We start from the raw sequence: 23,544 nt of genomic DNA on the forward strand, positions 1-23,544 counted from the left end.
TTTCAGCCATAAATTGCCCCATTTACAGGTCATGCAAAGTTGAACATACAAAAGAACAGTCTAGAGCTATTACACTTCTTGAAATTGTTAATAGATAATGCCTTGATTAATTGCCTTGTGCTGGCTACCAATAACTATGATTCAGCAAAGTTAGATGGCCCATTAAAACAATACTCAAGAATGATCAAATGGAAAGAGGTAACCTGGCATTGGCAATACATATGGGGCTTGTTTACAGGTCTTATTTCTTATCTCTGCTGTAAAATGAGATTTTAAAGGAATTTTTAATTGAAAGCAAATATTTGTAACAAAATATAAATTTGATTTAATGTTGAATTGCTTTAAATTTACAGGGAAGTGAAAGGATCCTGAACATTTCTGGTTTTGTTACAATTGAAGTTTTAATTGATACACCTGTACAGGAAAAAAATATGTTAAAAGTACACTTCAACACCGTTATTTCGAACACCGATAATCCGAAGTCACCGTTATTTCGAAGTATTTTTCCGGTCCCGATTTTGGTTCTTCTTTTTTAATGTAAAATTTCATTGTTAATCCGAACTTCGTTAAACCGGAAAAATCGTTAATTCGAAGTGATTCTGTCGGTCCCAACACTATAATTCGCACCTAATCATCAATCTTTAATCCGAAGTCAAAGCTGCAAAACGCTGAGCATAATTTCACACCTTTGTCGTCTGGGCGTGGTGCGTCAAAAGCTGATAATTACACCTTTGTCGTCTGCGCGTATCGTGTTAATTTTATAATGTCGTCAAAAGCCGATAATTACTATTTATGTACTTTGCATTCTTTAGTAACAAATAAACGTGTCAAGTTATGTCTTAGTAAATGTTGTCCAAGTAAATTCATCTTATATAAACTCTACCTTCTGCGAGTAAAACACGGGCGGAAGTGAGTTCTTCCATCTCCTTGACAAATATAAGAAATATGTTACACGCGTCCAGTTTAATGCTGTTCAGAGAGACATCGCGTCTTATTTACAAAAAATGTTAATCCATTTCCGAAAATGTATTCATCTGTATTTACGTCATGTATGACAATTTGTGCTATTCGTTATATTTTATATGGTCTGGTAATTTGTGCTATTCGTTGTATTTTATATGTTCTGATAATTAGTGCATATTTATTATATTTAATATGTTCTGTACTTAGAGAAAGCATAAAAAGAAGAACAAGAATCGTTTTATTCCTTCGTTTGTTACAAGTAGAAATCTATTGCAATATGACAAAAAAGTAAACAATTATTAATAGTAGCGTGCAACCGAACAATGCGAATTCCACAGAATTATTACAGAATCAAAGAAGTCGTCTGTCAAATGTTTATTTCGAATTATCGTTAATGCGAAGTTTTTTTAACGGTCCCGACGACTTCGAAATAACGGTGTTGAAGTGTACCATCATAATTTACAATCAATGACAAAGAAGAAAAATGTTGGTTTTATACACATGTCTTATCATAAAAGAAATGCAGCCTTTTGAAATCCACCATCCATTTCAGTCTCTATTATAGAAATTTATTTTACCAGTAATGAGGCTTACCAGTTATTACCGTACATAAATACATGTGTAATATGTGAATTAATTGTTAAATATATTAATTAAACTCAGTTTAATACATTAATAACACAACATTAACTCTTAAGTGTGTGTGCTTGTATTTGTAAATGTTGTCCCCAAAAGTGCGAAATGAGAGTTGTTTCTGATTAATGATAATTGGCATGGTGTAATGAGGGGTATAAAATAAGTGAAGATTTGATTGAACGCTGAACAGAAACCAATTTATGTTTGAGTTGCCTCACTTGTCCCTAATTTTAGCTGAAGGAGAACTCACTTCTCCCTCAAATTTGAACCTATGCTGAGCCCTGAACCTATCTTTAGAAGCAAAATATACCTAAAAGTAAGATCTATGATGCAAATGTACCATTTCTCCAAAAGATGTTACCACTTCTCCCTATTTTGGCTTTACGGAGGAGTGACTTCTCCCTAAATTTTGAGCCTAGCTAGACCCCTGGTTTTATTCAATCTTTAAATAGGAAATAGAAACCAGAGACTTTTTACATTCTTTGTAAAGTACTGGAAAACGGCACTTTCCCATAAGGTAAATAAAAAAAAAAATATACTAATGGCTCTCCAAAAATATCCGTCAAATGAAAATTTCCATTTATATGCCCCAGAAGAAGGGCATATAGTGATCGCACTGTCCGTCTGTCCTCTGTCTGTCTGTCAAACTTTGCGTTTAGGTTTCGAAAAATGCTCATAACTTCTATGTCGCTTCAGATGTAACTTCAAGTTAGGGTCCGCGTTTAGGTTTCAAAATCTGCGTTTAGGTTTTGAAAAATGCTCATAAATTCTATGTCGCTTCAGATGTAACCTTCATATTTGGTATGCATGTGTATATGGACAAGGCCTTTCCATACGCACACACATTTTGACCCTTTTGACCTTGACCTTGAAATTAGGGTCAGCGTTTTGGTTTCGAAATCTGCGTTGAGGTTTAGAAAAATGCTCATAACTTCTATGTCGCTTCAGATGTAACCTTCATATTTGGTACACATGTGTGTATTGAGACAAGGCCTTTCCATATGCACACACATTTTGACCCTTTTAACCTTGATCTTGAACTTAGGGTCTTCGTTTAGATATAGAAATCTGTGTTAGGTTTCGAAAAATGCTCATAACTTCTATCAAAGCGTATATGTCATCACATTTTGACCCTTTTGACCTTGACCTTAAACTAAGGGTCAGCGTTTAGGTTTCGAAATCTGCGTTGAGGTTTAGAAAAATGCTCATAACTTCTATGTCGCTTCAGATGTAACCTCCATATTTGGTTCACATGTGTGTATTGAGACAAGGCCTTTCCATATGCACACACATTTTGACCCTTTTAACCTTGATCTTGAACTTAGGGTCTTCGTTTAGATATAGAAATCTGTGTTAGGTTTCGAAAAATGCTCATAACTTCTATCAAAGCGTTTTTTGGGAGCATATGTCATCAGATGGAGACAGCTCTTGTTTTATATTAATTAAATGCAACATTAAGTTAATTTCTGTATGCAACTCTATGGCTTGAACCTAATGAATATAATATTGACAACTTGACAATTATTAGTTATCAATTTTAAAGTATTTGTTAGCAAAAAAATATACACCAATTTCTCAATCATATGAATAAAGCACATTTTCCCCTTTTTTATGTCCCCCACTATAGTAGTGGGGGACATATTGTTTTTTCCCGGTCTGTTGGTTGGTCTGTTGGTTGGTTGGTTGGTCTGTTTGCGCCAACTTTAACATTTTGCAATAACTTTTGCAATATTGAATATAGCAACTTGATATTTGGCATGCATGTGTATCTCATGGAGCTGCACATTTTGAGTGGTGAAAGGTCAAGGTCATCCTTCAAGGTCAGAGGTCAAATATATGTGGCCAAAATCGCTCATTTTATGAATACTTTTGCAATATTGAAGATAGCAACTTGATATTTGGCATGCATGTGTATCTTATGGAGCTGCACATTTTGAGTGGTGAAAGGTCAAGGTCATCCTTCAAGGTCAGAGGTCAAATATATGTGGCCCAAATCGCTTATTTTATGAATACTTTTGCAATCTTGTAGATAGCAACTTGATATTGGGCATGCATGTGTATCTCATGGAGCTGCACATTTTGAGTGGTGAAAGGTCAAGGTCATCCTTCAAGGTCAGAGGTCAAATATATGTGGCCCAAATTGCTTATTTTATGAATACTTTTGCAATATTGAAGATAGCAACTTGATATTTGGCAAGCATGTGTATCTCATGGAGCTGCACATTTTGAGTGGTGAAAGGTCAAGGTCGAGGTCATCCTTCAAGGTCAAATATATGGGTCAAAATTGCTCATGTTATGTCACTTCTGCAATATTGAAGCTAGCAATTTTATATTTGAATGCATGTGTATCTCATGGAGCTGCACATTTTGAGTGGTGAAGGGTCAAGGTCAAGGTCATCCTTCAAGGTCAAACGTCATATAGGGGGACATTGTGTTTCACAAACGCATCTTGTTTTTTCATGCTAATTTTTCAAAATTGGGCTGGTACCTGTACTTTTCCCAAGTGGGCAAAAAAAAATTGCTGGAAACATATCCCACTAATCTCTTTATCCTTCTACCACAAAATGGAGGAAGATTGTGTTAATTAAATTCTTAAACTCATTCATGAATAAAAGCGACAAGAATTTGCTTTTCAAAATGAAAGCGGTATGTATTTAGCTTGCTTTACGAAGTGAAAGCTAGAAAAGCGCAATTTAAGTTGTTCTGCCTGATAATAAAAAAATCAATTTTAATGGAATGCCTGGATTTGGGCAAAAACATTATGGGCTGTATGGGTTGTGTTACATGGAAAACAAGGTTAAGCATATGACACATTTGTATTGTTTATATTACAGAATGTCCGACAGTGACACCACGCGAGGCTCTGACGGTGATGAGACTCTTCCTCCATCAGACAAGGAGGACCGGTGTCGGTCTCCAGACCTGTTTGATGAACCAGGTGGCTAGATTGCTAAATCCTTAAGATACATGATTTTAAAGGGTATTTGGCTGAATTCAGGTAGTTAAAATCCATCAGGAAGGGTATGTATTGCTGTCATCTTGTAAGTTTGTCTGTATTAAAAGTTATTATAAGTTGGTGGAGCTTTATACTTTCACATTTCTCAAGTGATGTCCTCACCATGAAGTGTTGATAATTGTTAAGTCCTGTGTTATTTGCCTTTATCCCTTCCCCACTCAGAAGCAATGTTAAAATGGCTGTGTGCAAACAGCATATAAACTCGCAGTCTGTTCAGGTTTTATGCTGTTTGCTGCTCATTAGTATGTGAGGGTTGGAAATGAAGCCTATAAAATTTGAATCTAGTAAGAAGGTCTTCAATATAATTTTACTTTCTATGGGACTACAAAATTTAATGCGTCAAAACACGTATCTTAGTGGTAAATGGTTAAACATTGCTGACAATGCTGGGGTATAAGACATTTTCTGACTATGCTTTAGTTTTGTTAGTATGAGCCATGTATTTCGAGGTGAAAACAATGACATAGACACTAAATCGAAATTGGTAGTAAAATGTTTTTATAAATTAATGAAATTCCTATGATTTGGCTCTTTTTTTAGACTTCTTGTTTTAAAAATGCATGTCAACCTGTAATGGGACTTTTGTAGAAATTTGGATAACAATATGATTTTGCTGTTGATTGTGATACACATGGATTTATGTTTTAATGTTTTTATTAACTAAAGATCCTTCTGCCAGAAGTTTGCCTCTACATAAAAGGCAAAGTCTTGCGCACGAGCTCTCAGACAGTGAGTCAGATGTTGAATGCTCCAGAAAGAGTAATGGTAATGACGCGGAGAGACGGGCTTTCATAAAGGAATTCTTGACCATGACAGACAGTGATTCTGAAGATGATACAAATAAAAAACATAAAACAGATGAAAACAAGATGAAAAAAGTTGGGAGTCAAAAACAGAATCATATGCAATCCTTGAACAATGATGAACACAAAAGTCAGTTAAGTTTTTCTAGTGTTAGTGATAAACCATATAAGCAGAATTACAGTAAACCATTTTCAGACACCAACAGCAAGGAAACTGATTTCCTAAGTGTTGAAGTGAAACATAAACACAACCAGAGTTCAGGACTTAATAAGAAAAGTGATTTACGGTTACAGCTATCCAACACAAATGAAAGTGCTAAACAGAAAAACCATACCAGTTCAAATGTTGAAGGTTCAACACCAAAGATTGGATCTGCTAGGAAACAAACAAGGACAAGTGAGTCTGACAAAGCATTGTCAACTAGTCCTGGATCTAGTGGCCAGAAAAGAAAGAGGTCCAGATCACCTGTACCGCATGAACTTAGAAAAGCTGCCACAGAAATTCTATCAAAGATAAGTGAAAAACCAACCACAAGTAAAAAGCAATGTCAGTATGGATCAAAGTGCTACAGAAAAAACCCATCCCACTTTGAAGAATATTCCCACCCTGGAGGTATGGCTCACTCATTATGATAGTTAATACAAAATGACCGTCTAAACAGTAAAGCAAATGTTTACTTTTCATTCATTTTGAAATCTGTCTTTTAACTGTCATTGCAGAAATAATATATTACTTACAACGTTTTGTGATGATTGAAACGTATCAAGGAATTTTTACTTTATAAACTCACAGTCTGTGTCTATATTTGTGCATTATCATGTTAAAACTTTGAACACCAGTACTCATTCATAACTTGATTTGTTTACCAATGTAGAAGCAGATAAAGCCATTAATTCCACACCACCAACAAAAAAGCTGAAGCGTGTATCTGACAGTCCTGTAGCAAGGAAGAGCCCCATATCTGCCCATCTGTCACCAGCCAGTTCCACCCCTCTGTCAATTGCACAATCGAAATCAGATGCAAAAGGTATGATATCATCATCTACTGCGTTAAAACAAAAAGTGAACGATCAACAGCCATCAACATCTGCTGCCAGTAGTTCTTTATCCTCCAAGTCTCCATCAAAATCGAATGTAAAGACCCAAAATGAATTGACGCCGGTTTCCAAATTTAAGGAATGTGATCAAAAGCAGTCAACGTCAAAAGCCAAGGTCAAGAAAAGGTCATCCATTGTTAATCCTAAGACTGTAAGCGAGAAACTAGAGCAAGCTCAGCCCTATAGTTTCTTTTTAAACAGAGTTGTGGGACTTGACGGCAAGTACAACTCGGCATTTGTCCTGGACATTAAAGGTAATCAAAGCAATTGAAAAAAAGGATGTTGATATTATTAGAGAATCAGTACATTGTTGTTATTTTGAAGAAAGTAAAACGTGGATTGATATGATAATGTATTTGTATTTGATTTTAAGCTATGTTTAAAAGTATAATGAACTCTGCAAACATGTGATTCTTACCGTATTTTACGATGTATAATGTGCAACCATCATGTATAAGGCACCCTCCATTTTTATTTACAACCCTGAAATAATTGTAATCATGATGTAGTTATGCTTTTGAAATTAGAGAAAACATGTATACAATTTAGAAGTTCTGCTCTACCATTTTGTTTATTTGCCAGATATTTTGTCAGAAGAAATGGGCAACCTGACGGCTTCATGCCAGGTGAGATGTCAGCTACATCACTACAGTCTGAGTGGTTTGAATATGCCAATAGTTTAGATTGACATTTCTTTGGTCACTCAGATATAAAGGGAAAATTGCTATGTGCAAACAGCATAAAACCAGAACAGCCTGCGGGTAACTCGCAGTCTGTTCAGGTTTTATGCTGTTTGCTGCTCATCAGTATCTAAGGGTGGGAAATGAAGCGTTTAAAACTTAAATCTAGTAAGACAGGTCTTTAATTAAATTTAACTTTCTTAGGGACTATGCATGCGTCAAAATACATATTTAAGTGGTAAAGAGAAAATGGATATCAGCCCAACATCTTGGGGAAATCGAAATTGTGTACGGGCTTGTAAATATTAAGTTATGTTTATGTTTTTTGAGTGGACTTTTTACCTGAGTGCATAAAATTAACTTAGTGTAGATGAAATACTGATAAAGTACAACATGTTTGTGCACACAGTAGACGAACCTTGTAATTCTATGTGTCAAGTACTATAGTAGATATTGCAGGATTCTGAAGGTGTTGCTGTTTTGCAGATGTGTTTTTTAGTGACAAGACTTCTGAGAATAGTAATGCTTGTTCCTTTGCATTATTAAAACAAACATGGAGATTTTAAATTTCAGTTCAACTACATGTTTGACATCCCATGGCTTATTAAACAGTATCCGGCTGTCTTCAGGTAAGTTACATGTTATATGAATTTTTGACCGTACCACACATTTTACCTTAATATGAATAGCAATTGATATGTGGTTATAAAATGAACAATATTGTATACAATTTTTTTTTTTTTTAAATAAGTCAATAATTTTGTTTCCACATAATATTTCAAAACAAAAAGAGAATTTGCATTATGTTTAATTTGGTAAATTTTAAGAGAATTTTGAACATTGTTGGCAGGTTATACAAAATTATTGTTATTGGACGTCAATCTAGTCAACTAGGTTTGAAATGCAGTTAAAAATCCTGGTTATTGACTACAGTCATTGGATGAGTGGCGTCAAACAGACAAGGTGGCCTTTACAGTCTCTATCTTTAGTTTGCCAATAATGATGAAACAAGGGATATAGCAGTCTTGCATGAAGATTGTATTTGCAGCTAGTCAGTCAAGGTCAAGGTCACAGCTATTTAAAACATTTTCAGCTCAAATTTCTTCAGTTTTGAAGGAGGTGTTACACTGAAATATTGTGTGCAGTGAACTTACACGAGGACCTTGCTTGTGATTGCATTTTGAGCAAGTCACATCAGTGTCACTGTTATTGGGGCAAATAATGCCATATATTGGAGCCTGGTTCTGGGAAAATAGTGCTTAATACATGTTCATAAAGTTTTGTCCCAGATTAGCCTGTGCAGTCAGGGATGACACTTTTTATACGCCCGTATAAAATACGGGACGTATTATGTGAAACCCCTTGGCGGCGGGCGGCGGGCGGAAGGCATCACTTTGTCCGGACTCTAATTCAAATTGTATTCATCCGATCTTCACCAAACTTGGTCAGCAGTTGCATCTAGTTGATATCTAGGCCAAGTTCGAATATGGGTCATGCCGGGTCAAAAACTAGGTCATAGGGTCAATAAGTGCATTTTCAAAGGGGCCACTTTGTCCGGACTCTATTTCAAATTGTATTCATCCGATCTTCACCAAACTTGGTCAGCAGTTGCATCTAGTTGATATCTAGGCCAAGTTCGAATATGGGTCATGCCGGGTCAAAAACTAGGTCATAGGGTCAATAAGTGCATTTTCAAAGGGGCCACTTTGTCCGGACTCTATTTCAAATTGTATTCATCCGATCTTCACCAAACTTGGTCAGCAGTTGCATCTAGTTGATATATAGGCCAAGTTCGAATATGGGTCATGCCGGGTCAAAAACTAGGTCATAGGGTCAATTAGTGCATTTTCAACGGCGCCACTTTGTCCGGACTCTAATTCAAATTGTATTCATCCGATCTTCACCAAATTTGGTCAGAAGTTGTGTCTAGATGATATGTAGGTCAAGTTCAAATATGGGTCATGCCGGGTCAAAAACTAGGTCACGAGGTTACTTAGTGCATTTCAAGCATTTAGCATGGTGTCCCCTCTCTAATTGAAGTAGTTTTCATCTGATCTTCACCTAATTTGGTCAGAAGTTGTGTCTAGATGATATGTAGGTCAAGTTCGAACATGGGTCATGCCGGGTCAAAAACGAGGTCACATAGTGCATTTCAAGCATTAAGCATGTTGTCCGCTCTTTAATTGAAGTAGTTTTCATCTGATCTTCACCAAATTTAGTCAGATGTTACATCTAAGTGATATCTAGGTCAAGTTCAAATATGGGTCATGCCGGGTCAATAACTAGGTCTTGAGGACACTTTCAAGCATTGAGCATGGTGTCCAAAACCTTCGAACGGGCGTATCTTGTGACAGTTTGGCACTCTTGTTGCTTTTATTGTTTTTTTGTTTAAAGAAAGTCTCTTTTGAGTTTTTAGCTTAAATACAGTTTAGGCGGAAAGTGTTGTGTCTGATTAGTCTGCACAGGCTTATCTGGGACAACACCTGACACACATTGGTTAAACCCCCATAATCCTAGAGGAAGGATCATAAGATTCGAGGTTTTTATGCCCCCGGTAGGGTGGCATATATAGTCGAACTGTCAGTTCGTCAGTCTGTGTGTTTGTCCGAAAACTTTAACATTGGCCATTACTTTTGCAATATTGAAGATAGAAACTTGATATTTGGCATGCAAGTGTATCTCATGGCGCTGCACATTTTGAGTGGTGAAAGGTCAAGGTCATCCTTCAAGGTCAAAGGTTAAAAAAAAAATAATCCAAAGGAAGTAACAAGCTTTAAAGGGAGATATTTCTATTTTATATCATTTGGCAGGTACAGATCATTTTCACAAGGGAACTAATATTTTTTAAAGGGATAACATTTTTTTTTTAATTCAAAGGGGTGCAGTAGAGTGCATTGTGACAAACACATCTCTTGTTCTTCCCTCAGAAAGAAGCCACTGATGATTGTCCATGGAGAGCAAGGTGCCAGCAACACAGCTCTCCAAGCTCAGGCTATGGCTTATGACAACATTCGCTTTTGTCAGGTCAGTAGACACTTCAGTTCAGATCAAACTTTCTAGTCGAAGTCAAGTCAGAATTTTGTTGGGCTGTATTATATGAAGTATCTAACAATTGTTTAAAGTTGCATATGCCAACTGGTTGTTTAAACATTGACATTTGCCACACAATTTGTGGCAGTACAACTGATAGCTAAGTATGTTTCGCACAATTTTATGTTGTATAAGTCTACTTGCTAAAAAAATAGTGCATTTTTGCCCCAAAGTAACTGAAAATATAAAATAAAAACAAAATTATAGTGTGTTTTTTTAATGGAACTTTAAGTTTGAAACAGCAAAGCATTTTGTAACAACAAATGCTTTATATAAAAACTCACCTTAAATGATTTAACAACATGTTATCATCCATCTACGAGAACCTTGATCTATTTTCAACAGTCTACTAGTATTTAAAAAGTGTAAAAACTCTGTATGACAGGTTTTACCAATCGAGTACTTATTACTTATTACAAAAAATAAAGGACTATTAATTTATCCATGATTTCTTTTGAGAGAAAGAATAAGCATAGCAGAACAATGTCATTCAGAAACTGGAATAGTTGCAAACCATCATTACTTGAATGTACATGTACAACTAGTGACAGCTGTGAGGTCAATATTGTTGTCCTGATTGCTACAAATTCGGAAATAATCACATCAAATAATAAGGCTCAAAGGGCCCTTACCCCAGTTATGTACCAATCATAGTTTTATTGTCCCCTACTGGTTTCATCGGAGGGGACTTATGGTTTGCCCTCTGTGTGTCCGTCAGTCTGTCACACTTTTCTGGATCCTGCGATAATTTTTCAAGTTCTTAATATTTTTTTTATGAAACTTAAAACATGGGTAGATGCCAATATGGACATTATGCACATCATTTAATTTTGTTCCTACGTCAAAAATTCTGGTTGCTATGGCAACAAATAGACTAGAAATACTGCTGAAAATGGTGGTTTCCTGGATCCTGCGATAACTTTAAAAGTTCTTCATATTTTTCATGAAATTTGAAACATGGATAGATGACAATATGGACATTATGCACGTGATTTCATTTTGTTCCTACGACTAATATTCTGGTTGCTATGGCAACAAATATGGAAAAAAAATCTGACAATGGTGGAATTTCTGACAATGGTGGAGCTGGTAGTGGACATATATTGATTGGCAATAGTCTTGTTTAGATTATTTTACAGTTGTCGATTGACAAAAGAATTAATGTGTTCCAGGTAAGCGTGATTTGTGTATCTTGATTTTTTTTTATCTCCAAAATCAATTTCTGGAGTAAGGCTATAATATTACCTGCGTCCCTAATTAATTAAATTTACACCCCAGAACTATTCTGTAGTTTCATTTAATTCACAGATTGAGTCAAAAATGATAAAAGCTCATGAAAATTGCTGACATTTTTGTCTTGGGTAAAGGTTATGACAACTTATTATCGCAAGGGATGCAGCATGTTTAATATTTACTTTGATTTGCATAAACAATACTGATAAAAGACAATGAGTTTGATGTCCATCATTGATTGCATGACAGGAATCTGAAGTGACAAGAATTATCACATTTATTTTTTATGTTTTTAAATTGGAGAATGTTGTTAGTTGGAAGAGAGGGCTGCTATTTTAGCCTGACAGTCATTTTTGAGATTCTATAACATTGATTTGTTGAAAAAACATGGTCGCCATTTGGCAGGGCATTTTTCCTTAAATGGTTATAGTAAAACCATGTTAACAGCCTAGAGGCCAAATTTACAGTCAGATCTTCTTGAAACTTGGTCAGAACATATATTCCAATGCCATCTTGATTGAGTTTTAAAATGATTCTGGTCTGTTGAAAAACATGACCACCAGGGGGCGGGGCATTTTGCCTTATATGGCTACATATGGCTATAGTAAAACCTTGTTAACACTCTAGAATCCACATTTACTGTCCCATCTTCATGAAACTTGGTCAGAAGATTTGTCTCAAATATATTTTGGACGAGTTCGAAAATGGTTTTGATTGGTCAAAAAACATGGCCGCCAGAGGGTGGGGCTTTTTTCCAATTATGGCTATAGAAAAAACTTGTTAACACTCTAAAAGTCACATTTATTGTCAAATTTTCATGAAACTTGGTCAGATTATAAGTTCTAATGATATCTTGAACGAGTTTGAAAATGGTTCCAGTTTCTTGAAATACATAGCAGGGCTAAACACTAACTTTTTTTTTAGCTCACCTGATTGCTCAGGTGAGCTTTTGTGACCCGTCTTTGTCCGTCGTATGTCTGTCCGTCCGTCCATAAACATTTGCTCGTAAACACTCTAGAGGCCTTATTTCTTGTCCCATCTTCATGAAACTTGGTAAGAAGCTTTGTCCCAATGAAATCTCGGCCGAGTTGGAAACTGGGTTGTGCCGGGTCAAAAACTAGGTCACTAGGTAAAAAAAAAGAAAAACCTTGTAAACACTGTAGAAGTCACATTTCAAGTCCAATCTTCATGTAACTTTGTCAAAATGTTTGTCATAATGATATCTTGGTTGAGTTCAAAAGTGGTTCCGATCCGTTGAAAAACATGGCCGCCAGTTGGCGGGGCAGTTTTCCTTATTGGGCTATAGAGAAACCTTGTAAACTCTCTAGAAGTCACAATTTTTGCCCAATCATCATGAAAGTTGGTCAAAACATTGGTTCAATTGATGTCTCGGACGAGTTCGAAAATGATCGAGATCGGTGAAAAAACATGGCCGCCAGTGGGCGGGCATTTTTCTCTATATGTATTTAGTGGCAGTTTTCCCTATTTGGCTATAGAGAAACCTTGTAAACACTCTAGAAGTCACAATTTTTGCCCAATCATCATGATAGTTGGTCAAAACATTGGTTTTATTGATATCTCGGACGAGTTTGAAAATGGTTGGGATTGGTGAAAAAACATGGCCGCCAGTGGGCGGGGCATTTTTCTCTATATGTATATAGTGAAAACATGTGAACACAGTAGAAGTCACATTTTCGGCCCAATTTTCATGAAATTTGCTCAGAACATTTGTTTCCTTGATACGAGAGTTGAGTTAAAAAATGGTTCCGGTCAGTTGAATAACATGGCAGCTGGGAGGGGGGCAGTTTCCTCATTATGCCCCCCCCCTTTCGAAGAAGAGGGGGTATATTGTTTTGCTCATGTCGGTCTGTCCGTCCACCAGATGTTTTCAGATTGATAACTCAAGAGCGCTTATGCCAAGGATCATGAAACTTCATAGGTACATTGATCATGACTCGCAGATGACCCCTATTGATTTTCAGGTCACTAGGTCAAAGGTCAAAGTCACGATGATCCGAAATAGTAAAATGGTTTCCGGATGATAACTCAAGAACACTTATGCCTAGGATCATGAAACTGCATAGATACATTGATCATGACTCGCAGATGACCCCTATTGATTTCAGGTCACTAGGTCAAAGGTCAAGGTCACGGTGACCCGAAAGCAGTAAAATGGTTTCAGGATGATAACTCAAAAATGCTTATGCCTAGGATCATGAATCTTCATAGATACATTGATCATGACTCGCAGATAATCCCTATTGATTTTCAGGTTACTAGGTCAAAGGTCAAGGTCACGATGACCTGAAATAGTAAAATGGTTTCCGGATGATAACTCAAGAATGCTTAGGCCTAGAATCATGAAACTTCATAGGTACGTTGATCATAACTCGTAGATGACCCCTATTGATTTCAGGTCACTAGGTCAAAGGTCAAGGTCACGGTGACCTGAAATAGTAAAATGGTTTCTGGATGATAACTCAAGAACGCTTATGCCTAAGATCATGAAACTTCATAGGTACAATGACCATGACTCATAGATGACCCCTATAGGTTTTCAGGTCACTAGATCAAAGGTCAAGGTCACGGTGACCTGAAATAGTAAAATGGTTTCTGAATGATAACTCAAGAACGCTTATGCCTAGATTCATGAAACTTAATAGGTATATTGCTCATAACTCGCAGATGACCCCTATTGATTATCAGGTCACTAGGTCGAAGGTCAAGGTCACAGTGCCAAAAAACGTATTCACACAATGGCTGTCAAGGTCACGGTGACTCAACTTAGAAAAATGGTTTCCGGATGATAACTCAAGAATGCTTACGCCTAGGATCATGAAACTTCATAGGTACATTGATCATGACTCGCAGATGAAATAATGATGAAACTTGACCAGGATGATTGTCTGGACAATATCTAGGTCAAGTTTGACATTTGGTAAAGATTGAATGAACAGACTCCTCTCAGGTGAGCGAACTAGGGCCATCTTGGCCCTCTTGTTCAACTAGCCCATTCAGGCTAGTAAATGCAGAACCTACTAGCCCTGACGAATCTTTCATAAGCCCTGACCCAAGTATTATCAAAACCTTTATATTTATCATTCAACTTGTATTTTCTTGTGCGTGGAGATGTGCAATTATGATTCAATCATTCTTATTAGCTTGCCTTACTAATTCTTATGAATTCAATATTCATCTACTTAAGACATCTATTACATCTATTTGTAATCTTCACGCCATTTATCTATCTATCTATATATACTGCCAAGCGCCTTTTAGAGCATTATAGGCAGAGGGACATTATCCAGTCCGTTTCCTGGGAAGAACCAGTACTTGGTGTCTATGGAGGAGATTATGAGAACGCTCCCCGAGTAGGGAGCGAACCCACGCACTCCTGATAGCTAGGCGGACACCTCATCCATTACACCACCGCGATGTTTTTGGAGAAATTTCCTTGTGTTTTTTTTCCTCATACTTTCTCTAACTTTCCTCCTTCCCTTTTCTTTTCTTATCCAAGGAACCCCCTGGGCCCATCCCCACCCGTAAAGCCAAACTTAAACAACGACATGAACGTTAAAACCTTTTTTACATAGATTGCCGCGGTTGCCGTCTGATAACAAATGTAAAGTGAATCTTAGGTGTCGCAAAATAACGTGTTACGGTAGTCATAACAACTGTACAGGGTAAACTCTCTACTAAAAGCCGGGATCAACCATTAATATTAGTTTTGCTAATTGAATTGCGTAAAAAGATTGTCAAAACACTTCTAATCGATCAAACAAATTAAAATTCCCGGCTTTTAGTTAAAATGTATTTTTATCAAGAAAACAGGTCACTTTGAGGAAACCAATCAAAAACCATATCTAGGGGAATTCCGTTTAAAAATAGTTACTGATGTGTTTTACCAGGAAAACCGCCGGGGATTTTCTGAATTGTTGGCCTCTTTTTTATTGCAATCAGGGGGTTCCAAATCTATTTCGAGTTACAATCAGTTTGCTGTCTCCGACTTCACTCTGGGATTTAATTGTCATCTGATCATACTGTATTAAGAGTTTTGCCTCTTTGAAAAGCTTATTTAAAACGCAGTTTATTGATATAGAACACATAATCCCGCCCAAAATACACACGACCGGTCGGGCATGTTCCTGGGACATTGGCTAGCCCGGACCTAGGTAAAGGCAGTGATTGTCGTTCGGACGTGCCTTAGTGTTAAGCCCTGCATATCCTAAATGGGGCGGGCATTTTTCCTTATATGCAGGGATGGAAATTAGTGGTTGCCTGTGAGCCCAGGGCAAGTAGATTTTGGCCTGGGCAACTCAATTTCAAAAGTTGGTAGTCCAGCTGGGCAACTAACTTTTTAAAAGCTTGAAACAATTCAGTGCAATGAAAATTGAATACGAATTGGCGACTATGGATCAATAATGATTTAAATATTATTCATTATTAAGGCATAGGAAATGATTCAATTCAGGCTCATAATTATACATAATGCATTAAAAGTGTGCTACGTGAGCAATGTTATGTAATTATCCATTATTTTATTTAAAGAATGTAGTAGGTACAAATGACAGGAAATGTACATATATCTGGGCTCGTTACTCTTTAGCTGGGCAACCAACATAATAAAGATGGTTGCCCGTGCTGGCAACCAATAGTAAAAAGTTAGTTCCCATCCCTGATATGGCTATATATTACTTTAGTAAATACTTGTTAACACTCTAGAGGCCACATTTATTATCTGATCTTTATGAAACTTGGTCAGAAGATTTGTCCCGATGATATCTTGAATGAGTTTAAAAATAGTTCTGGTTACTTACCGGTAGTTAACAATTTTAAAGTATTTGGGAGCAAAAAATTAAATACACCAATATTCCAATGTGAAGATTTCAGGATGTGAATTTTCCCAGTTTCAGTTTATTGGGGAAAAAAAATGGCTTCAATGGACCATAAGATTCGGGTAAATAACCATGTTTACCAGTAGAAAACAATTGATGTAAGCAACAACATTTGAATTTTGCAATGATATGGTCCTATTAAGGAAGCAGTATGTTAAATGTTTTTTATTTGTTGGTTCTGTATCATTTTTAATCAAGAGTTAGCAAAGGTGTGAAGTTGTATTTATTTCAAAGTAAAAAAATAGAGAGTAAATCACAATAAAACTATTGTGCATTGATTTGTTGCTTTTATTTCAATATAAAAAGAATGTTTGGACAATCAATTTTTGTCTCTAAATTTTCTGACACTTGTAATTTTGTTACATTTTCCATTTCTAAATTTTAGGACACAGTATTTTATTATTAATTTTTAGTTTTTTATTAAAACTTAGAGTAATTACGGTAATCTCTTTTAGAATGAATAACCTGTGCTTTGTAAACATGCAGATAAGCAAAGTCAAACAGATTAAGGGAGTTGCTTTGCATAATTAGCCTGTTTATACAGGAATTCCTTTATACAAATGATGCATCCATAATACCATAATTAATCAAGTTCAAACAAGTTTATGAAGTAACTGTCCATCTTGGACGGTATATACAACCCCATCACTAAGCAAGTTCAAACAAATTCAGGAAGTTTCTGTCCATCTTGGACGGTATATACAACAACCATCTCTAAGCAAGTTCAAACAAGTTCAGGAAGTTACTGTCAATCTTGGCTTGTATATTATACAACAACCATCTCTAAGCAAGTTCAAACAATGTCAGGAAATTACTGTCCATCTTTGCCTGTATATGCAACATTGAACAACCCTCACTAAGCAAGTTCATACAAGTTCAGGAAGTTACTGTCCATCTTGGCCTGTATGTAGAGGAACTCCTTGTGACACGCGATACCACAGGGGTTCACCAGCCCCTCCCTGCCACACAGGATCACACCCAAGTCCTCCCCTTGTGGGCTCAACTGATGCACCGTGTCTGTCTCATAATCCACAACGAAGATGTTGTTGTCCATGTCTGAGGCGATGTTTCGCGGGTCTTTCAGCTCTTTACGGTTCTTATACATGAATTTGATGCCTCCCTCCACAGCTATGCATGTGACTGCTCCCGTTCCTGCGTCAGATATAACTATGTAGCGACCCTTCTTGAGCGATGCCAAGTACCAAGGTGATCTGAGCTGAAGCTGCATTTCAAAGCCATCTGGAATTACGCGGTGGATGTTTCCAAACTGGTCCATTAGTTTTATGCAAAATTCTTTTGTTTCAAGTTTCACACTCACAGCTATGCCGCCCTTCCAGTCGGTGATGCCAAAGCATTCGCCCTTGACCTTCACTGTCAACATGTACCGGATCTCATCTGTGACCTTTAATTGGTGGAAGCCGTTGGTCTGAGACTCTGTCGCAAAGAGATCTGTTGTGTAATCCACAGCTCTACATATGTCCCAGGGTTCTCTTTTCATGTGAAAAGTGTGCAAGAAATTGTGGTGTTTGTTGAACAGTTTGAGAGTTTTATTGTTGGCATCTGCAACAATAATTTTACCGTCGTTGTAGACCACACACGCACAAATAAAGCACTTTCTAGTGTCACTTATCACTCGTATTTTGAGATTTTTTAACAGCTGGGCATCAAAAGCGCCATCAGCAACATCTTCACTTTTCGCCTTAGTACCTTTGTCTGCTTCAAAGTATTGTAATGATGCTCGGCCATCTGCGACCATGTCCAGGTGGCTACGACTCACGTGTTTCCCCTTTGGTTTGTCTTTTCTCATTGCATGGTGATATCGTTCCATCAACTCCGCCCCCACTATGATCCCATGGTTGAGTGTGAACAGTGTGCTTTCATGGGCATTCACACACTGCCTGCACAGAAAGTCCATGCAGACCTTGCAGAATCCGTACGCATCACGTATGAGGTGTTTTTGCAGGCACTTGTTGCAGAACAAGTCAGTGGTTGCTTTGAACTTGTCCTCTCGTTCCTGAAGGTAGGCCTTGTGCTGGGCAAGAGACGGGCGGTCAGTGCGCAGCCCTTTTGAGGCCACTGGCAGAGGCACTGAAAATGCCATTTGGTCTTCTCCTTGGTCCCCTCAATCAAGATAATCTAAAATAGTTGCATATTTTGTATTTAGGTATTTTTTTACTTTCTTAGCAGGGGCTTAACATGGGTCACTGTCCTAAGAGAATTTCTTTATAATAGCCAAATTATAAAAATATATTTCCTTACAAAAGTACTGGTCACAACTTTTTTCTATCAAAATATCTAATCAGTGACTAAATAAGATTATAAACTTTATTTAGTATTGTATAACAAATTATGTTTATTTCTTGCAATTTATCTGCAACGAATTAGAATGAAATTTTTACAAACACATAAACATTCACAATACAAAGACAGTTATGTCATATAAAGTAATAATGTTATGAATGCACATGAATTTTAAACAATTTAAGTGGTCTATTAGGGCACTTACTTCAAATTAATTAGCATACATATATTCCAGTTTTTGTTGTATTTTAAAATGATTATAATGTAACTTCTTCAGTGTTTATTTTTAAACACATTTTAATATTACACATGTAGAAGTAAGACTTTGAAATTGATAAATTGGGTGGTATTCAAAAGTGTCAGTGATGTGCCAAATCTGGATACGCTAACATGAGTTTCAACTGTAACTTTACAAGTGTATTGATCCAAATAAATTATTGGCAAAGTGTACCAAATTCCTCTACAGATAGTGGTTTTGTTTAACAATGCAGTTACCTACAAATTGCTGATCATTGATATAGAAGTCAAATAAGGGATTTTGGGACTTTGACATATCTCACTTTGTATTTTATTTAGTTGTAAAATATTTGATCATGTTTAAAGTATTGAGAGATTGTCCACATTTTTTATCTGTTTTATTTTCATGGGATTTCAAATTACACTAACAGTTGGGGAATGAACTTAAAGTATCTTGACTCTATTTAATATAAATATTCATTCAGGTAATACTTATTCAAGGGCTTTATAATGTTTCAACCACTGGCACAATTTTTGTAAAATCTTAAATCCGGCACTTTTACCAAAATGTTCAATTTAACTGCTTACCTATAAAAACAAAAAAAACAACCTAATTTTTAATTTGGACCTAGATCTTGTGTTATCCTTTACCAATTTGACAATAATTAAGCCTCAAACTAAGGGCTATAGCCTTGCCATTCTTTCATAGGTTGTTGCTATTGTTGTTGTAATTGTTGGTTTTGTTTAATTGAATACAACAGCATACTTTAGTATTAATGACAGTCCGTTATTTACCTTACTTTTCCTGGTTAAGCTGGTTTACCAGTATGAAGTGCACTTGCAGACTGTTCATGTTTTCTGCACTTTGCTGCTCATCAGTATCTAAGGATTGGAAATGAAGCCTTTAAAACTTAATCTAGTAAGAAAGGTCTTTAACTAAATTTAACTTTCTAAGAGACTACAAACACGTCAAAATTCGTATTTAAGTGGTAAAGGGTTATAATTACCAGTAACTGACAATGGTCCCACTGCAGCAAATGGAATCAGAAGTAAGGGAACTATAGCCATAGAAATAATTTCATGAGCAATCCTTGGCACAATTTACCTGACCCGGCTGGAAATAGAACTGGCAATCCTCTGATTTGTAAACAATCTTGTTTAAACCTGCTGCAAAATATTGGCTGTTTAAATTATTTGTAAAATAAATCACTTGCTATTTTGCATTATTTATTTCTTCTGAATTATGTCCAACAGGATCTGCATGTTTGGTCTAGCAACAACATTTGTTGATGAGAAAATTGTTTTTTCCAGGCAAAACTTGAGATCATGTATGGAACACATCACACGTGAGTGCTATTATACTTTGTCGCTACTGACATAAGGTAACTGCATTATTCAAATCATTCAATGTATTAGTACCCTTCTGGTGTAACCAGAAAGGACTATAGGTTTAGGCCAGGTTCTTCCCAGTCTCCGTTTGTCCGTCCTAGTTGGGATCCAGTCATCAGCTAGGTTGATGAAACTTGGTATTTGGATAGATGTCTATATGGAGAATTTGCACATTATTATAGTTTTGTATTTTTGTCCCTCTGTCCGTCAGAAAAATATCATTCCTACAATACTGAAAAAATGCTTGGACAATGAGGCTTGCGTGACAAAACTAGGTATTTGAATAGAGGGTCATATGGGCAATATTATAATTATTAAATTTTCTGTCTGTCACAATTTGTGGTTGGTATGGTTTCTCATGCTAGGGTTACAGACATAATTGAAAACTAAAATCTGGATCTTTCGATTACAGAGAAAGTGTGTAAGCTAGAAGGATGAAACAAGGTCTGTTATTAGAGGGTATAAAGTAAACATGCACGTTTTTTCAGATTTGTTCATATGTCCGCCTGCCGTTCGGAATGTCCGAATAATTTGGATCATAGATAAATCAAAAAGTATTAAAGCAAGGTTAATGAAACTTTATTGTCAGACATAAATTATAACTGCTTTGGTCACAGAATTAAGTGTGAATGAAACTGGATATGTGGATAGGTATGATTAATATGCATATTATTTCAGTTTTTTTTATCCCACCAAGTTTGATATTGTTATGATTACAGATATAATTGAAAACTAAAATCTGCATCCTGCCATAACTGAAAAGTACTTAACGTAGGTCAATAAAACTTATAGGGACCCTGTTCTTTCTCTGATAATATTAAACATTTATTTGTTTGCTGTTTTGCCTTTGCCTAGCTCTTGTTTTGAAAAGTATTATGTTTGGTAAAAATATAACGGTCAGTGTTCTGACTTTTTTTTTATATATTGGAAAAGTTGAAAAATGGCCTGTTAACAAATCATCAAATTTATACTCCCCACGAAGTGGGTTGTGTTTAGAATTGCACTTGTCTTTATGTCCGTAAGTTCTGAAGCCTGTCTAGCTGCAGTATAGAATCGAGTCCAAATAGGAATTGAACTTGTCAATACTTCTGTCTGGATACACGGAAGTCCATCCAAAAGCTTCTGTAATAACTTCTCTCTAAACTGCTGGATGGATGTTGCTCTACTTAATGTTAAAGCTGAATGACCTTAAAGGGAAAGTTTGGTAAATTAAAATTTAAAAAGGAGAAGATAATTTTAAAATAAGAAAAATTACTTTCCTTAATAAGATAATAATACTATGTTGCTTTAATGATAATCTTGATACAAAATAAACCAATTGTCATGCTTTAAAATGATATTCAGGAAGAATTTTTTTATAACTTCCATGGTTGAAATCAGGCTGATAATTTTGAAAGGCTGCGTTGTGAAGTGGTAGGGCATCCAATTTTGCTTGTTAAGATCCTGGTTTTGAATCGTGGGTAAGGAATGTTTTCACTCACCTGGGCTAATGGTGAGCTTTTGTTTTGACCTTTGTTTGGTAGTTAATTGTCTGTTTTCCATGGTGTGTCATCACCATTTGCATAGAAGCCACATTTATTGCCCAATCTTTATTAAACTTAGACACAACGTCATTCCCAAGGATATCTCATCCCAGTTTGAAAAAGGGTCACATGGGTTAAAAAACTAGTTCAATATGTAAAATCAAAGCAAAAGCTTGTGAACTCCCTGTAAGTCTCATGTTTTGCTCAATCATTTTAAAACTTGCTCTTTAAATATCTGAGCTTATTTGATTATCCGGTCAGTTGTCAAACATGCTCACCTGGAGGACGGGGTAGTAAATACTTTCATGAAATCTTTTAAACTCTAGAAGTAATTTGTTTTTCAATCTTGCTTGTTTTTCTACCAATTATGAAATTGTGTAAACTCGTTTTTAAGCCTTTGCAGATTTAAAAGTTGAATAAAACTAATGTGTAGATGATGTTGAAGTTGAAGATGTGGAATTTTGGCTGCAACAAGTTTTGGCATAAATATGGCCCTTTGGGTTGCCTTTTGCTTTATTTCCATTTTATAATATATAGCCTTATAATGTATATATACATCTGTAACTGCTTGTCCAAATTTGCTAAAATTTTCACAGCTGAATGACCTTAGTATATATGCCCATTTTTTAAGGAAAGAAATGTAGATTTGACAAAAATATGACAGAAGTATTGCCCTTATTTCCACTACAGGATATATGGTCCACACATTGTGTGCAGGCAACTCAACTTTAACTGCTTTAGTGATTTACCTCAAACTTTTACATTGAAAAAAACTTAAGTAAGAGGTGATTCTTAAAGGAAGAAATCAAAGCTGCAACAAATTTTGTGGAATTATGGCCCTTTTGTTTTCTACACATATTAAGTATATGTAATGATGATATTGTGTGTGTGTTTGGAATCAACTTGACTCTGTTTTGGGGGCATAAGTTTCTGTGACATATCTAGTTAAGTAATGATCCAGTTAACTCTCTGAATCGTTACTATCAGTTTATTAGTATTATTGGGAGCTACATGTACAAACATTTATCTTAATCAGATATATACCTTCTGTTTTAGAGTAAGTTCAGAATTTGTATGGTATGACTTGCCTTGAAAACAACATATTTCAATAGTAAGTGCGGAAAAAATATGTTTTGTTCGGTTTTAGGAAGATGATGCTTCTTTTGTATGAAGATGGCCTGAGAGTTGTGATTCACACCTCAAACCTCATAGAACAGGACTGGCACCAGAAAACACAGGGGTGAGTACAGACCTGAGGGTAGTGATTCACACCTCAAACCTCATAGAACAGGACTGGCACCAGAAAACACATGGGTGAGTACAAACCTGAGGGTGGTGATTCACTCCTCGAACCTCATGGAACAAGACTGGCACCAGAAAACACAGGGATGAGAACAAACCTGAGGGTGGTGATTCAGACTCAAACCTCATAGAACAGGAATGGCACCAGAAAACACAATGGTAGGTACAAACCTGTGGGCGGTGATTCACACCTCAAACCTCATACAACAGGACTGGCACCAGAAAACAATGGTAAGTACAAACATGTGGGTGGTGATTCACACCCCAAACCTCATAGAACAGGACTTGCACCAGAAAACACAGGTGTGAATACAAACCTGAGGGTGGTGATTCACACCTCAAACCTCATAGAACAGTACTGGCATCAGAAAACACAGG

At 36.3% G+C, this 23,544-nt stretch overlaps 1 protein-coding gene across 8 annotated transcripts in view; it reads left to right on the forward strand.

Moving 5' to 3' along the window:
• The window catches only part of LOC127870863 (tyrosyl-DNA phosphodiesterase 1-like), a 43,434-nt gene that overhangs the window by 7,081 nt on the left and 12,809 nt on the right, over positions 1 to 23,544 (forward strand). For 7 of the 8 annotated variants that reach the window (XM_052413414.1, XM_052413412.1, XM_052413413.1 and 4 more), the window contains exons 2-9: positions 4,434 to 4,537; positions 5,282 to 6,031; positions 6,294 to 6,770; positions 7,099 to 7,142; positions 7,770 to 7,825; positions 10,124 to 10,220; positions 20,264 to 20,298; positions 23,012 to 23,104. In XM_052413414.1, coding sequence (XP_052269374.1) covers positions 4,434 to 4,537; positions 5,282 to 6,031; positions 6,294 to 6,770; positions 7,099 to 7,142; positions 7,770 to 7,825; positions 10,124 to 10,220; positions 20,264 to 20,298; positions 23,012 to 23,104 — 1,656 coding nt within the window. The remainder of the gene's footprint in view (positions 1 to 4,433; positions 4,538 to 5,281; positions 6,032 to 6,293; positions 6,771 to 7,098; positions 7,143 to 7,769; positions 7,826 to 10,123; positions 10,221 to 20,263; positions 20,299 to 23,011; positions 23,105 to 23,544) is intronic. The other variant, XM_052413420.1, reaches the window with a different exon arrangement.

The sequence above is a fragment of the Dreissena polymorpha genome, chromosome 3 (genome assembly GCF_020536995.1).
Source record: "Dreissena polymorpha isolate Duluth1 chromosome 3, UMN_Dpol_1.0, whole genome shotgun sequence".
Taxonomy (NCBI): domain Eukaryota; kingdom Metazoa; phylum Mollusca; class Bivalvia; order Myida; family Dreissenidae; genus Dreissena; species Dreissena polymorpha.